Source organism: Mytilus edulis, chromosome 2 (assembly GCF_963676685.1).
Source record: "Mytilus edulis chromosome 2, xbMytEdul2.2, whole genome shotgun sequence".
Taxonomy (NCBI): domain Eukaryota; kingdom Metazoa; phylum Mollusca; class Bivalvia; order Mytilida; family Mytilidae; genus Mytilus; species Mytilus edulis.
Window position 1 is genome coordinate 76,912,010 of NC_092345.1, and position 18,238 is coordinate 76,930,247.

The window sequence follows — 18,238 nt, forward strand, 5'->3', positions numbered from 1 at the left end:
AAAGACATTGTATTAAGATAAAAGACATCTTGTTTTTTTTCTGTTCTACAGTAAATTGTTTTAAGAAATTTAGTGGTAGGTTTGTTTGTTATTTTATGCAGTTTACACCATGACAAGTTATAGATCAATTTAAAATTTCGTTCCATTACAACGAATTTTTACCAGTAGGGACTATCATGTATTACCATGCAATACTCACAGAATGATTGTTTATTTTAGATAAATCTTTAAATTACTTATTTTTGATTCCAGGTTATCAACATTGGATAAAATATGTCGTTGTCGTAACCATACTGATGACATGTTTGTACGTGACTTTATACCAAACAGGTAAACATTACGGAAGAAATCATCTCTGAAATATGACTTCTAATTAGTTCAAATGGATCTAATTTATCCTCTCTATGAATATAATTGTTGACTGATTTGTATTTATTAGCATGAGCTTTAATCCAGTTGAAGAAAAGACAAAAGAATTCCACCGATAATGCTTTATAATCAGCAATAACTGTCCTTTTCTAGATTTCGATGTTTACTGTTATACAGTAATTTTTTTCGCAAATGACTGTCGCTTTAAAAGATTTAATGAAACTTGAACCCGATAGCTACTATGTTTGATTTTTTTAATAGCTCTAGTTGTTCACTTTGTTTTTACATTTAGTCATCTTATGAAAATGGAAGTGGACAATGCATTAGCAAAACATTGGGATTCATAATAATGCATGTTGGTATTTTATATTTTGCAGGTTACATAAATCGCACAAATATACCAACCACATTTTTTATACCTGAACCAAAGCCAATCAACAAAACAGAGCCACTACCAAACAAACAGACGCAACTTAAGTATGTAGCACCGACGGCGACCTTAGTCCCTGTTGTGCCTGTAGTCGAAAGTGACTGGAATGAAACATTTCCAGTATATGATGATGTACCTAAAAATATATATAAAACTAATTGGTGGATGTCAGCAGCGTTTTTAGAATGGTTAGTTGTATCTTACATTGTTTGGTCGTCTACTATTAAGACTAGTTATATTGCAATTTTGCAAAGCAACCTGGTAAGAAATATTCGCTACGGCTCAACATCCTTGTTAGCTTACCCTGCTAGAGCGTTGGGTGATGGGAGCTCAGTTATATTGCCAATGCATATCGACCGGTCTTAGTCGTCAGCGTATGTTTATTTAAAATCTTCTATAATACTAGAACACACCCGTGATATCGCGGGTCCGTGACTGAATTAAAGTATATAACTATGCGTAAGCCTTATTTTAGTATTGGTATTGTCATCTGATAAAGTCGTGCCGATTATAAGATACACAGTTTTCTCTGCTTTCAAATCTTTCTGTTTGAACCCGTCGACCTGGAACTTTTCAATTATTGGTAATATTCAGGTCCTGGAATTGAGTATTTTTTAATCAATAGCATTGTCCAATAAAGTTCAAATCTTTGATTCGCTGTTTTGCGTCATGCCCGTTAACAAATTGAAAACTGTACCAATACGCCTTAGTCCAAATTTTTAGTATTCGTATTGTTATCTTAGAAAGTTTTACTAATTAAAAAATTACAATAGGGAACAATTTGACAATGATTGAATTTAGTTGTGTCGACTTTGTGATTATGACCCGTGTATATAGTAAAATCAAATACACCATTTGGTGGTGCGCCTGTTAGATGCGGAACGTACAGATAAGGTAATGGGTAACAGGTGAATATACTTTTGGTATCGGTAACGGATTCGACCCGGAACTTGTTAATTATTGGCAATATTAATTATGTGGAAAACAAAAGGGTCTGGAGTGGTGTAATTTTTAATCTACACAATTGTCCTATATTAGCTATATATAAAGTTGAATTCTTTGATATGTCGTTTTTACCTGATGCCGGCTGATAAATTGGACCTCGTAATTTTAGTATTATAGATACGTACCACATTAATCCACGCCATGTGTACTGTTGTGGATAGATGTGTCCATAGCAATTATAAGGCTGCTACTTTTAATGATTTTAATTTTGCATATTTTACCAAAAGAGTTATTCTGGTGGCTCCTGTCAGCTCCTGTGTTTTACTTTATTGCTTTTTTTTGTTTTTTGTTTCAGGGATTTAAAACACAGAGGAATTGACTACCAATGTCAGGACATTAAAAAAGTTGGAAACTGGTGGATCTGCATAGATGAAAAATATGTAATTAAGAAACCATGTTTAGTGTATTCATTTGGGTAGGTAGCGTATCTTAACAAAAAAAGGCTGGATAACAAGATGCGGATCCAGAATCTTGAAGGGGAGAAGGGGAGGGGAATTTTTCAGCATCTTTACCTATGCATAACGAAAAAAACCACAACAGTTAAACGTAGCAATATCTCATTGTGTTAAGTAAAGTTAAGTTGTGATATATAATATAAAGGTCCTAAGTCAGGAATCGCACCGCTATCCCCAATGTATTTGCAATATATACATTGTAAGCTGGAGCTTGATTCTCGGTGCTGTCATTGAAAACATTAACAATTGGCAATTTGACATTTAAACTACAGAGACGAACATTTATGCAATATAAGGAAAGTAAAGAGCAAACTCTTAAAAAAGGAGAGGATGTAAGTACTCAAACTTGTGAATAGCTTACATCTAAAAAAAATAAAAAAAATGAGCAATTGTAATAGATTTATTAATCACAAATCTGCTGCATTGTACCAACAAATATGCACATTATTTAAATTTCGTTAATTTTTGTGTATACACCGTTTTTCATGGGCTGGCTCACTTATAAATGAAATATCTAAATCAGGTTCACAAACTTTGAAACTGATTTGCTTGTCTGTGCGACCGTTTGTTCGTGTGTTTGTCGGTCCGTCCGTCTGTCCGGCTTCAGGTTAAATTTTTCGGTCGAGGTAGTTTTTGGTGAAGCTGAAGTCTAATCAACTTGAAACTTAGTACCAGGGCCGAACAACATTGAGGCAAATGAGGCAAATGCCTGTACACTTGTTTCCTATGATATCATCTTTCTAATTTCAATGCCGAATTAGAGGTTTGGTCCCAATTTCACGGTCCACTGAACATGGAAATTGAAAATGCAAGGTTGATATCCGTTACATTCGTGTTAAACCATGATACTAGAATTGCCATGTTTGTTGTTGGTAGGTACTCATTATATGAGTTAGTGTAGAAGATACACAAACTTGATACCCCTTTTATCAACACTTAATACATATTTATATTTGCAGAATTGCTAATGATTTTAGTTTTGATGATGATATGGCTGAACATGGCTGTGAAGTACACTCATTTGATCCAAGGTAACATACTATTTAATGCCCTCTTTTGTTCCGAGGTATCATATTATTTAAATGCTCCCCTTTATGGACCCATGGTAACATATTATTTAATGGTCTACTGTGGTCTAAGATAACATATTATTTAAAGCTCTCCTATGATCTAAGGATATATAACATATTATGCTCATCTTTGATCCAAGGTAAGTTTATTTGAATAAATGCTAGATACCTTGATCTATGATAACGTAACATATAATGCTCTCCTATGACCCAAGGTAAAAACGGTTTAACGCACTCTTTTGTTCCGAGGTGACATATCATTTAATGCACTTTTGTTCCGATGTAGCATATTATTTAATGCACTCTTTTGTTCCGACGTAACATATTATTTAATGCTCTCCTTTGATCCAATATAGCATAGTTTGTAATGCTCCCCTTTGAATCAAGTAAATCAAGTGAATACTTTATGTATTATTATACTTCACGTTAAAATGCCAGATTTTTATTTGCTAAAATACGAGGGTGACACATGCTTGTTATTTAATGCATATTATTTAATGCTCTCCTATTATCTAAGGTATTATATTATTAAGTGATCTCCCATGATCAAAGGAAACATATCAGTCAATGCACTCCTTTGATCCAAGGTAACACACTATTTGATGTTCTCCTTTGATCCAAAGAAACTTAAAGGTAAACTAATATGTTATTTAATGCGGTCCTTTGATCTAAGGTAACAAATTAATCAATGCTCTTCTTTGATCCAAGGTAACACGTTATTTAATCCTCTTCTATGACCTGAGGTAACATATTATTTGATTCGGTCCTATGATCTAAGGTAACAAGTTAATCAATGCTCGTCTTTGATCCAAATTAGCATATTATTTAATGCTCTCCTATTATCTAAGGTTTTATATTATTTAGTGCTCTCCCATGATCTAATTAAATGGAAACATATCAGTGAATGCACTCCTTTGATCCATGTTAAAACCTAATATTTTTGGTCTCATATGACCTGAGTTAAAACATTATTTAATGATCTCATATGATAGAACTTTAAGGTTATATTTTATTTAATGTGGTCCTATGATCTAAGGTATCAAATTAATCAATGCTCGTCTTGATCCATGGTAACACATTATTTAATGCTCTTCTATGACCTGAGGTAACATATTATCTAATGCGGTCCTATGATCTAAGGTAACAAAATAAGTAAATGCTCTCCTTTGGCCCAATGTTACATATTAGTTATTGATGTGTTTAAAATCCCAATGCTGACAGTTAATGATCGAATGCAGAAGCACAAATATTGGCCTCATCAAGACCATATGACAGTTATTCTCGATATTTTAATTTAGTGAACTTGAAGAAAAAAATATTCATCCGCATTTTTAGGAACTTATATAGTTTCAACATGACTCTAAATTAAAGTATTTATTATGTTATATATCACATAGACAGCAAGCCTTTGACACAAAATGACAAAAAAAAACAAAAAAAAAAAACTCGTGAGGTCAGCATACGAACCTACACAAAATGTCTCATTCACCACAAACTTAAAACAACTAATAAGTTTGGGGTAAAAACTTAACACGAACAATCATGTATCTTTCTGTATGACAGTGTCTTTGAATATGTAAATGCATTTCACATTTCCTATTGAATGTATATCGTAACAGAGAAATAGTTTTAACCGATGATAAGCATTACTTCTTTATATTAAATGATGATTGATTGATTGTTGGTTGCTTAACGTCCAGTGGCAAATATTTTATGCATATTCAGGACGAGAACAAGTTCACAATAAATACAATATGTAGGTTTTGTCACAAGAGATACCATCTGGGATGATGGTTGGGGAAATTTGGACTGCCACTGGAAAATGAGGGTATATTGGATAGGGACAGAAATTTTGCCTTGCAACAGGCCACCTGCGGACCCCTCGAAGAGTTGTTGCAAGGGTTCTTAACGTGCAAAGAGCGTGGCACTCTCTTTACACGAGGCATCGTATTTAACGTCCCCTTCTGAACGGACGTGACTGCGAACTTGATACATCCCGCACAGCCAAACGGACGCCCCACTTCGGCAAGTGTTTTACTGCCGGTCGGGAGAAGACCAAGTGACCATATGTCTATACCCCAGTCACCCTTGGGGTTTTATATTAAATGACAACTAATATTTAATTTAGGAATTTTTAAACCTTCAACATGCAGTTGATTGAAATTAGTCCTTACAAGTTTTCCATATGTTACATTTACATTTAAAATGTTTGATTTTCAGTATGAAAAGAAATGATTTTACCAGACCGTCATCAGTACGTTTCCATGCTTTGGGCCTAAGTAGTTATACAGATGATAAGTTCCTCCCTCGAAAGGATATTTATGTTCATGATAATGATACCTGGACTATTATGACACTTAATTTAATAAAAACAGCTCTTGGTCATAAAGAAGTAAGTAGAGTACACAAACCATTACATCTTTAGCTTTTGTTATTGTTTTACAATATTTCACTTCAGAATGAAAGGTTTGTATCAACATTAGCATGCTTAGTATCGAACCTTTTATACTGCAAAAAAAATATGTTAAGAATACTTATCAAGCAGACATACACCTTCATAACTGTGAGAATTGCACAAATAGAGTTATTGCAATTTCGGACCATTGTAATACTCGATTTATTTCAATTGACTGGGCGGAGTTTAACCGATTCGCTCGCAATAAAACAGTCCATCTTCAAATAGGTGTTTTAGGATAAACTCATCAATGAAGTGTCCTGTCATTGATTTATAAATTCCTTTGATGACACTGATAGGTGATTAGAAATCAGTAATAATTATAACGGCAATCATCCTTTTCACCCTAAAAAAATAGACTGTCCTTATGCAAATTAAAACGTAAGCTCCGTCCGATCAGTTGAAATAACATTGGTAATATATATACACGTTTTGACCGACATAAAATCTTCACTTTTTTATATGAATAGAATTTCTGCTTTTTGACATGAAAATTATCATATTACATTTGTATTTTCACAGAAATAATTTTCGTTTTCATCAATTACAATTATTCTGTTTTTTATTTGCATGAAACATTTGAATATGGACTTAACTATGAATCGCCATTTAGTAAACGATCGAGTAAAAAGTAAAATCATAAAAAATACTGAACTCCGAGGAAATTCACAAAGGAAAGTCTCTAATCATATGGCAAAATCAAAAGCTCAAACACCACATCAAACGAATGGATAACAACTGTCATATTCCTGACTTGGTACATGCATTGTCTTATGAAGAAAATGGTGGATTAAACCAGGTTTTAAAGCTAGTTAAACCTCTCACTTGTATGACAGTCGCTTCAAACTCCATTATATTGACAACGATTTGTGAAAAACCCCCAGACATGATAGGAGAAAAATATTAAAATAAGTTGTACAGCAGTCATTATTGAGGGGGAGGACAGGGTGGTACCCTTCTCCCTTCTCCCACCCCTCTTCTCCTTTCTCCTACCCCGTTCTCCTTTCTCCCATTAGAATAAAACATTTCCTTTTGAGATATTTTTTCTTGAAATATTAGAAATTTTTTTAAAAGGAGAGATATTTTATTTTTCTCCTTTCTCCCAGCCTTCCTCTCCTTTCTCCTACCCCCTTTCTCCCTGTCTCCCTTACCTCTGTCCTCCCCCTCATTATTATGTTTTCTGTAATATTGGTAGTCACTATAAAACAAACAAATATGTAACAAAGAAGCACAAAATGGCATATCGACCAAGCACAGACTAGTAGCAAAAATTAAAGACAAACATACGCAAATTTACCATAGTACAAAGCACAATGACGGTATCTATAAATACAGATCCACGTTATATGTATCAACGAAACACCAAGAAAATCCAAGGAGGCATATAGACAAAGCACATTAGCAAAAATAAAAGACAGGAGTACGAGAATTATCATAGAACAATAACACAATGACGGGATGTACTGAGCCACGTCAAATGGCTTTAAAAAACCCAGACTAAACAGTAAAAGTAATATAAAAAAAGATAAATAAAAGAACAATATAGCATGTTATTAAGATGATAAACAACGTCAGTAACCAGAATCTATACTTCAAGACCATCGTTTATAATTTTTGAAATTGACACGGAATATTTATCAACAAGGTCTTGGTACCTTCCGATGAACTTTTTTTTTTTTTAAATTGACGAAATGTTCTTTGACATACCCCTGGTTCATTAACTTTCTGCCCAGGCACTGGTGATGTTTTATAGAGTCTGAGTAGGAGCTGCAAGCTCTTGAATACTACTGCAGACTTGCACTGAAATCCCACGAGAAGGTTGTAATTAAAGTAGCCAAATAAATGGTCCTGTACAGATTTTAGATTGATATTAATACTATTGGACAAATTGTTGCTACGTGAATATAAAGCATGTACAAAAACATGCGAAATATGTTTCAGCTACCATACAAAATGGTTTAAAAAAAATGTATTTTGTTTGATGATACTTACTGGGATGCATCGAGTATTTTGATGGTAATAAATTAATATATATGGTCATACTTAATCAGAATGAACCAAGTGGACAATCAAACCGCATTAGTTGAAAAAAACCAAGATATAACCAAGACAACAAAATTAACATTTTCCATATTTAGAATCCATGAGAATGGGGAATGTCTGCGTCAGCAAGAATATTTCTTTGAAAATAACTTTTTTATGTTTATTGATATCTTGAAGAATTTCACAGTTAAAATTAATGACGTCACAGTACACTTTCATCGTCGGTCTACTATCCCGGTCCAATATTCGAGATATGGACTGGCTGCATGATGATTAATACTGGTAAATAGCGGTAACATTTTATGTTATTTTGATGCGTAATGAAACTGTTAATTATTGAAGTGTGTAATATTCCTTTAAATAATTGAATATTATGTTGGTAAAACATGTATTACTGCTTGATATTTCACTTTTCTCTTTTGATTTTGCAGAGGGATATTGATGTGTTAAAAATAGACGTTGAAGGCCACGAGTGGGCAGTAATAGAAAATCTGTTTGAAGATAAAATCTTCACACATGTTAAACAATTCATGTTAGAGTATCATTTATTCCCGGATTGGCCATCGAAATCAGACTATTCAAAACTTTTGCGGACTTATAAAAAATTACATGACATAGGATATCATAAATTTGTGACAGCCATGCATCCATGTACTCATATACCAGAACAGTTTAATATTCAGGCTGACGTAGCATATGTCAATACAAAATATATTACGTCCAGAAAGAAACGAAGACCTTTATTAAAATTGAAAAAACGAAAAAGACTTAACGTCGGAAAGTTTTAAGGCAGTATAATAGGAGTTCTGTAACCTGAAGAAGAGTATGGCATTGAATATAACTGAATGATTGTTGTTTGCACGTTATTATTGAATCTCGGCGGAATTATGTGTATGGATTTGACATATAGCTTATTATGTTATTAGAAGATCATTTTATGTGAACTATAAAATGTATATTCATGTTCGATTTTGCAACTGTTGGTTATATGATGCATTTGTACAAATGAATCATGTCTTTCTTTTCAAGAATTAAGAAAAAAAGGACGATAACTTTCCAGATGAAATACAATTTGACAATTTTACAAATGAATCATGTCTTTCTTTTCAAGGATTCAGAAAAAAAGGACGATAACTTTCTAGATGAAATACAATTTAACAATGATATCATACATTCCTTCTATGCATTAAGATTATCATCTGAGAGACCGTTCTTTATGGTCGTTGTAGTAGGATTTTCGTCTTATAATTAGTGAATATCGCTTTGCAAAAGGGGGACGAAAGATATCAGAGGGAAGTCAAACTCATAAATCGAAAATAAACTGACAACGCCATGGCTAAAAATGAAAAGGACAAACAGACAAACAATAGTTTACATGACACAACATAGAAAACTAAAGTATAAACAACACGAACCCCAAAATCGCCTACATCACCCTGCACAGTGGCTCATTAATTCTTGCAACTTTCGTATCTCGGCTTTGGAACGTCAGCGGACATTATCAGCGACGTCATAATGTTTTATATTTTTTTCAACGTATATATGTATATAAAGATATAGAATATTAACAGCTAGACATATTATGAGGCTTTTTACACCCGCCCCTCCATTTTTCTGCCTTTTTATCGTGACAAAGTCGCATCGCTGATAAGTCTCCTCCCACAGTGTGATGTCACTGATAACTTCTCTTCAGACGTCTACTCACGTCTCAAAGCCGTCAAATGAAATATCATATTACGATATCTATACGTAGAAAACGCGATATTCTATTTCAAGACTCCTCACACATTATGACGTCGCTGATAACGTCTTCTCGAATATTACGACGTCGCTGCTTCCCCTCCTACATTGTGTCGTCGCTGATATTGCCTGCTCACGTCTCAAAGCCGTGATACGAGAATTAATGAGCCACTGTGCAGGGTGATGTAGGCCAGTGCAAGGATGATAATAATATCAGCTGGTAGCTATGACATCAAGCATTTTGTCAAGTTAGTTCAGCGAACGAACGAGCGCAACTCGCATTATATCATTTGGTTTCTGGTTGAAAGCTCTATTATTTAACAATAATTTAATTTTGGATGTAACACGTCTTCTGATTGGGTGAAGTTGTTTTGTCTATCAGCTCATAGACAGAATTGTGTCATGTGACCATTACGTCATCAACGTTTTTTCATGATTTACTCCGATTTAAAATGAAATTAAATTATAAGGAATGACTGATATATATTTTTTCTGTCTGTGTTATTCAGTGTGCACCACATGTTTTATGTTATTTTCTTCATAGACAGAAAAAAATGTTACAGTTATTCCTTCAATATCAAAATGATAAAAATCTAAAAAATAGTCGTTTTTATAAGTGTTTATGAAAGAAATAAAAGAAAATCGGAAAGAAGACTTCAAAGTTAATGAAAGAAGTAATAGTATATTATGTCAATGAAAGACTTACTATTTCGAAACGAAAGTAACCGGTATCTTATATCAGTTTAATAAATATATTCTCGAAAAATATGTTTTGAATATATCACTTATCCTTTTTTTGCGAGGATTATCGCGATTTTTTTTTTTTTGCCCCCGCAATTAAAAGTTGTGAGCCGTAACTAAAAGTTGTTGGGCATATTGTTTTATCCCTGTCCGTCCGTCCCATCATGGGTGTATAGTTATTCCGCTTAACTCCTAGAGTTTGAATACTAGGAAGTTTTTAGTTTGCTGCCTGTTTGAACATATATTGAAGGTGTGCATGTGGTTAGGGTTTTGATTTATATTAAAGTCATAAGAAACGAGTGACCGGTGAAAAATAATGTTCTTCCAATTCTTACACCAATGCATACAAACATCATAAACTTAGTCTTCTGTGCACGAATTTATCATTTTTTTCGTGTAAATTTCGTACAATCGTCAATTTTATTTTTCAATCGGTCAGTGTTGTTATGAAAATATGGCAGGTAATTACAGTTCGTGTTTTGAAGCCGAAGTTTAACGATTGTCACCTGTTTGTCAACAATCGACATAAAATCAACAAAAAAACATGGAAATTCAGCACGTGTTTAACATGTAAATTTAGATAATAGTTTATTTTAAGGACATCTATGCGTATTGTGGTCACCGGATTTTTACGAGATGGGTCACACTGAGGTCACTTTGCATACGGAAAATATGTCGGGGGAATTGCTTCCTGGAAGGAAGCAATCAAAATAAAGTAAACTTATTCTAATTATCAATAAATTAAAGAATTTTCTTTAGAAAAAAGTATATGTACATAAGTTTTATAATGAAAACTATCCATTGAGTTATAAAAAAACATATGCATTACTTTTTTTGATTTGAGGTTTCTTATGACTTTAATATTTCCTCTTTTAGAAGATGATTTAACTTTGTCATTTTTGGGGTATAAGCGGTTAAATGTCAAAGTTATTTTGATTTTTTGCATCTGTGGGGGCATTAAGTTTGTCTCCCTGACACAATGATATCTCAAAGAAAGTCCTACATTCAATTTTTTCTTATTTTTTCGTGTTTCCATTTTCAACATTCAACATTCGATTTCAACTTTCAACATTCGTTTTCAACATTCAACATTCGTTTTCAATATTCCATATTCGTTTTCAACATTCTACATTCGTTTTCAACATTGGTTTTCAACATTCAACATTCGTTTTCAACTTTCAACATTCGTTTTCAACATTCAACATTTCTTTTCAACATTCGATTTTCAATTTTCAGCATTTGTTTTCAACATTCAACATTCGATTTTCAATTTTCAACATTCGTTTTCAACATTCAACGTTCGCTTTAAACATTCGATTTTCATCTTTCAACAATCAACATTCGTTTTCAACATTCGATTTTCAATTTCAACATTCGTTTTCAACATTCAACATTCGTTTTCAACATTCAACATTCGTTTTCAACATTCGATTTTCAACCTTCAAAATTCGTTTTCAACATTTAACATTCTTTTCAGTAAATATCTCATAAGCACGTCGAAAAAAAAAAACAAAAAAAAAAAAACAAGAGCAATCTTAAAATACAAAAGTCGTACAAAATTTTAGAAAATCAATTAGTTGTTGAACAAATAATGCAACACAGAGAAGTAAAAATTGTTATTCAAATAAAACAAGCGAAATAGTCTTGAAATTGTATCTTCTCCGACAGCATTTTGGTTCAAATCAGGCTTTCAACTTGAGTATTAAATTTTGAATATTTATATAAGTTTTGACATAAAGCATTATAGCATTACTGCAGTCCAACCTTCAAAACTGGCATGAAAATATGGATATTAGTTTTTTTTTAAATGTTCAGTGATGAATGTAACAAATTGTTAATATTGAAGAATGTAAAAGTATACAGTGATTTATTTTCCAGATTTGTCTATACTTTTGAACTGTTTACATTATATCAGCCCTCACTCGTATTTATAATCAGGTATACATTTCGAAGACAATTTTACTTCAATCATCACTAAATAAAACTTATATTGGTATAGCTTAATGTTAATAGTTGCGTACTGCAAACCAGTTTTAGAAATGTCAACTATAGACTCACGATTATATAATGGTTTTCAAAAACTAAATTTTTCGAAATAAATATCTTATGCCGACAAGATGATTCATAACAATAATAGTTTATATGAGGGAAAATAATGTTTTGTAATAGGTAAGGAAATGTAAAGAAAATAGTTATTCATATTTAATGTACATATATTGGTGTACGCTTACCTTTCTTTATATGAACTGCTCCAGTCAAAATTGCAAAATGAACCAGATGAATAGCGTGACTGAAATACATTTCTAGTCAATCTAGTTGACTCATCGACAAACAAAATAGCTATAACTTTAAACTGGACCTGAACTCTTTAAATACATGAGTCCATATGAATGTTGCTCAACATGAAACATCATTCACTTGGTCAATGTAATTAAATTTTGAACGATTGGGCATTATTGGCTACGAACTATTCACAAAAAAAAATAGAATAAGAAGGATCTTTGATGAATAAGTTAATTTTGGTAGATTTGACATTTTAGTGAAAATATAAGTTATCTACGTTCATATCTGTAGATATAGATATTTAACACCCTGAAGTACCCCAGTACACCATGAGGCGTAGCCGAAGGGTGTTAAAATATCCATATCTACGGATATGAACGTAGATAACGAAATTATCCCCGGTCTTAGTCCTAATCGGGCAAGTTTTATGGAAATTCGGGTACAAAGCGTAACGTGAAAACGTTTTTTTCATTATCTAAAAAAATTTATTGAAATTTGGAAATTTTACATATTTTTTACGGGTGTAGGGTACTACCTTTGGTAGAACGCTACAGGTAGTCAAATATAAGACGTTTTTAATACGGAGACAGAGAAACTGGATTGAGTCAAATATGGCGCTCAATGTTGTGAGAGTTACGTCATAGACGGTGTGACGTCAACGTGGGTCATTTGCATAACTAGGTCAGTAGTCGCATTCCTTGAAAATGTGGCAGTCAAGTGATGCATTTAATGAAATGATTGTAAATGATCCGCATAATAGCACATAATCGTTAATGAATTAAATATTTAATTAAAAACATCATGGATAATCTACAGAATTCAATATTTCACAAGGAGCAATCAAGGAATAAAGGAAAACGTGCGTGAAGTTCCACGGGAGAATGGTTAGCAACGTCCGGGGATATGGGTTAGCAACACCTAGGGGCTATAGGTTTTGTATTGACGTGCGTTAACCAATCAAAATCCTAGATATATACTAAGCCGGGGATAATAATCAAGTATATACTCTGATTTTTTATAATGTTGAAACGAGAGGTATCCAAAAAATTAAACAGAGTTGGTTCAGATATTTCAATATTCTTTGTGCTACTGGTATGTTTATATAATGCGATTGTTACTTTTTACCAAGTTGCATGTAACATGGAGCATGACAGAAATGTGAAATTTAAATAGAAACTTCAGTAAACGCCCGACTGACGTAAAGATACCGAACTGATATGCCTAGAATCTTTGATGATTTTCCATATATACTGTGTTGATGCCACTGCCTACATAACAAATAAATGGTCCTGGGACAAAAGATATTGTCTTTTGATTTTCGTTGTCTACAAATAAGGTCCTTACTGTGGATGTTGTATCAATAGCACCTTTTTAACGCTTTAAAACTTTATTTCTTTATACTTAAGGCATGAAATTGTAAGTAGGGAGATGACATTCCATTTAAATATATGTTATAAACTATATTGTTAATTTAGATTTTAGGAAAAAAACAGGTGCAATTGTTCTTATTTGCGTTTTTTTTATTTTGTCACTGTTAAAAAATTCGCGTTTTTAATCCCCCCCCCCCCCAAAAAAAAAATTATCCTAGTTTAAATTTTGCTGAACCATATCTTTCTAAAAATTCATACATATATGATCAATTTGATATAAACAGGTAATAGACATTCGTCAAAAATAATTCAATATCAGGAGCTTTATATTGTAAATATGCGATTATTCAGCTCTATCTTTACGGAATTTAGAAAATGTAAAGAAATATCTTAAAATCAGAAACACAAACAACAAACGTTAAAGACAATCGTTTGATTGCAGCATTTTCTTTTTCTTTTTCTTTTGATACTTATGTTTGTTTCAAACCAGCCCAGGCAATTTTGCATCTATGACTGATAAGCTTGTTAGTGCATCATTATCTGCTGCTACTCAGTCATCATATAATAGAATGCTAAGTGTGTATTCAAATTTTTGTCAGAAATATTTTCCAGGAGTTAATGTACTTCCATCTACTCATGTCATGGTTGCTCATTTTATTTCACATTTATTTATTAAAAGTTATCAACCATCTACAATTGCGTCTTACATATCAGCCATCAGTTTTATGCATAAAATTAAGGTACAAAACAGTTGAGACATTCTGTTGATACACGGCTGCCAATAACCTATGACATTCTTGTAAAATTGGTTAAGGCTTTACCAAAAGTAATAGTAGGCATTTATAATCAAGTTTTGTTAAAAGCTATGATGTCTACAGCTTATTTTTGTTTCTTAAGGATTGGAGAAATCGCAGTTAAAACTGAGTCTGAAATCTATAGAGTAATTCAAAGGGAAGATATACAGTTTGAAAGAGTAAATGGTCATGTGAGCAATATGACAATTACTATGAAGTTCTACAAACATAGTAATCTACAGAGCAAGACATTATCAATAGCTAGACGTCCTGAAAATTATCTATGTCCTGTTAAAGCTATTGAGGAATATCTAAGGTTACAAAATTGTCCACATGGTCCTTTATTTCGATTTAAATGTGGAAAACCTGTTTCGGGTTTTTATTTCAATTCTTCACTAAAAAGTTTGCTTAATTTCGTAGGATTAGACACTAATTTTTATAAAGGTCACAGTTTCCGAATTGGAGCTGCGACATCTGCAGCTGCCAGAGGGGTGCCGTTAGCCTTGATCCAAAGCATGGGTAGATGGAAGTCGAACGCTTTTCAACATTATATTCGACTTGATAATTTTCACACTTAGATGTAATATAATCTCAGTCGTTAACTAAGTACTTTGGTAGAGGTCAACATGGCTTGCTTTACCTTATTGTGATTTTTTTTTTGTATTTACTTTTAGAGAGGTCAACATGGTTTGCTCTGCAAATTTAAGTTTTTTATTTCAGTCATATATGTTATAAACTATATTGTTAATTTAGATTTTAGGAAAAAAACAGGTGCAATTGTTCTTATTTGCGTTTTTTTTATTTTGTCACTGTTAAAAAATTCGCGTTTTTAATCCCCCCCCCCCCAAAAAAAAAAAAATTATCCTAGTTTAAATTTTGCTGAACCATATCTTTCTAAAAATTCATACATATATGATCAATTTGATATAAACAGGTAATAGACATTCGTCAAAAATAATTCAATATCAGGAGCTTTATATTGTAAATATGCGATTATTCAGCTCTATCTTTACGGAATTTAGAAAATGTAAAGAAATATCTTAAAATCAGAAACACAAACAACAAACGTTAAGGACAATCGTTTGATTGCAGCATTTTCTTTTTCTTTTTCTTTTGATACTTATGTTTGTTTCAAACCAGCCCAGGCAATTTTGCATCTATGACTGATAAGCTTGTTAGTGCATCATTATCTGCTGCTACTCAGTCATCATATAATAGAATGCTAAGTGTGTATTCAAATTTTTGTCAGAAATATTTTCCAGGAGTTAATGTACTTCCATCTACTCATGTCATGGTTGCTCATTTTATTTCACATTTATTTATTAAAAGTTATCAACCATCTACAATTGCGTCTTACATATCAGCCATCAGTTTTATGCATAAAATTAAGGTACAAAACAGTTGAGACATTCTGTTGATACACGGCTGCCAATAACCTATGACATTCTTGTAAAATTGGTTAAGGCTTTACCAAAAGTAATAGTAGGCATTTATAATCAAGTTTTGTTAAAAGCTATGATGTCTACAGCTTATTTTTGTTTCTTAAGGATTGGAGAAATCGCAGTTAAAACTGAGTCTGAAATCTATAGAGTAATTCAAAGGGAAGATATACAGTTTGAAAGAGTAAATGGTCATGTGAGCAATATGACAATTACTATGAAGTTCTACAAACATAGTAATCTACAGAGCAAGACATTATCAATAGCTAGACGTCCTGAAAATTATCTATGTCCTGTTAAAGCTATTGAGGAATATCTAAGGTTACAAAATTGTCCACATGGTCCTTTATTTCGATTTAAATGTGGAAAACCTGTTTCGGGTTTTTATTTCAATTCTTCACTAAAAAGTTTGCTTAATTTCGTAGGATTAGACACTAATTTTTATAAAGGTCACAGTTTCCGAATTGGAGCTGCGACATCTGCAGCTGCCAGAGGGGTGCCGTTAGCCTTGATCCAAAGCATGGGTAGATGGAAGTCGAACGCTTTTCAACATTATATTCGACTTGATAATTTTCACACTTAGATGTAATATAATCTCAGTCGTTAACTAAGTACTTTGGTAGAGGTCAACATGGCTTGCTTTACCTTATTGTGATTTTTTTTTTGTATTTACTTTTAGAGAGGTCAACATGGTTTGCTCTGCAAATTTAAGTTTTTTATTTCAGTCATATATGTTATAAACTATATTGTTAATTTAGATTTTAGGAAAAAAACAGGTGCAATTGTTCTTATTTGCGTTTTTTTTATTTTGTCACTGTTAAAAAATTCGCGTTTTTAATCCCCCCCCCCCCAAAAAAAAAAAAATTATCCTAGTTTAAATTTTGCTGAACCATATCTTTCTAAAAATTCATACATATATGATCAATTTGATATAAACAGGTAATAGACATTCGTCAAAAATAATTCAATATCAGGAGCTTTATATTGTAAATATGCGATTATTCAGCTCTATCTTTACGGAATTTAGAAAATGTAAAGAAATATCTTAAAATCAGAAACACAAACAACAAACGTTAAGGACAATCGTTTGATTGCAGCATTTTCTTTTTCTTTTTCTTTTGATACTTATGTTTGTTTCAAACCAGCCCAGGCAATTTTGCATCTATGACTGATAAGCTTGTTAGTGCATCATTATCTGCTGCTACTCAGTCATCATATAATAGAATGCTAAGTGTGTATTCAAATTTTTGTCAGAAATATTTTCCAGGAGTTAACGTACTTCCATCTACTCATGTCATGGTTGCTCATTTTATTTCACATTTATTTATTAAAAGTTATCAACCATCTACAATTGCGTCTTACATATCAGCCATCAGTTTTATGCATAAAATTAAGGTACAAAACAGTTGAGACATTCTGTTGATACACGGCTGCCAATAACCTATGACATTCTTGTAAAATTGGTTAAGGCTTTACCAAAAGTAATAGTAGGCATTTATAATCAAGTTTTGTTAAAAGCTATGATGTCTACAGCTTATTTTTGTTTCTTAAGGATTGGAGAAATCGCAGTTAAAACTGAGTCTGAAATCTATAGAGTAATTCAAAGGGAAGATATACAGTTTGAAAGAGTAAATGGTCATGTGAGCAATATGACAATTACTATGAAGTTCTACAAACATAGTAATCTACAGAGCAAGACATTATCAATAGCTAGACGTCCTGAAAATTATCTATGTCCTGTTAAATCTATTGAGGAATATCTAAGGTTACAAAATTGTCCACATGGTCCTTTATTTCGATTTAAATGTGGAAAACCTGTTTCGGGTTTTTATTTCAATTCTTCACTAAAAAGTTTGCTTAATTTCGTAGGATTAGACACTAATTTTTATAAAGGTCACAGTTTCCGAATTGGAGCTGCGACATCTGCAGCTGCCAGAGGGGTGCCGTTAGCCTTGATCCAAAGCATGGGTAGATGGAAGTCGAACGCTTTTCAACATTATATTCGACTTGATAATTTTCACACTTAGATGTAATATAATCTCAG

General features: G+C 32.6%; 1 protein-coding gene across 1 annotated transcript in view; it reads left to right on the forward strand.

The window, feature by feature from the left end:
* Positions 1–8,915, forward strand: part of LOC139511024 (uncharacterized) — a 51,177-nt gene extending 42,262 nt beyond the window's left edge. Inside the window, exons 3-8 of the mRNA XM_071297590.1 lie at positions 253–330; positions 747–987; positions 2,100–2,219; positions 3,219–3,290; positions 5,550–5,721; positions 8,259–8,915. Coding sequence (XP_071153691.1) covers positions 253–330; positions 747–987; positions 2,100–2,219; positions 3,219–3,290; positions 5,550–5,721; positions 8,259–8,615 — 1,040 coding nt within the window. The 3' untranslated portion in view covers positions 8,616–8,915. The remainder of the gene's footprint in view (positions 1–252; positions 331–746; positions 988–2,099; positions 2,220–3,218; positions 3,291–5,549; positions 5,722–8,258) is intronic.
* The last annotated feature ends 9,323 nt before the right edge of the window (positions 8,916–18,238 follow it).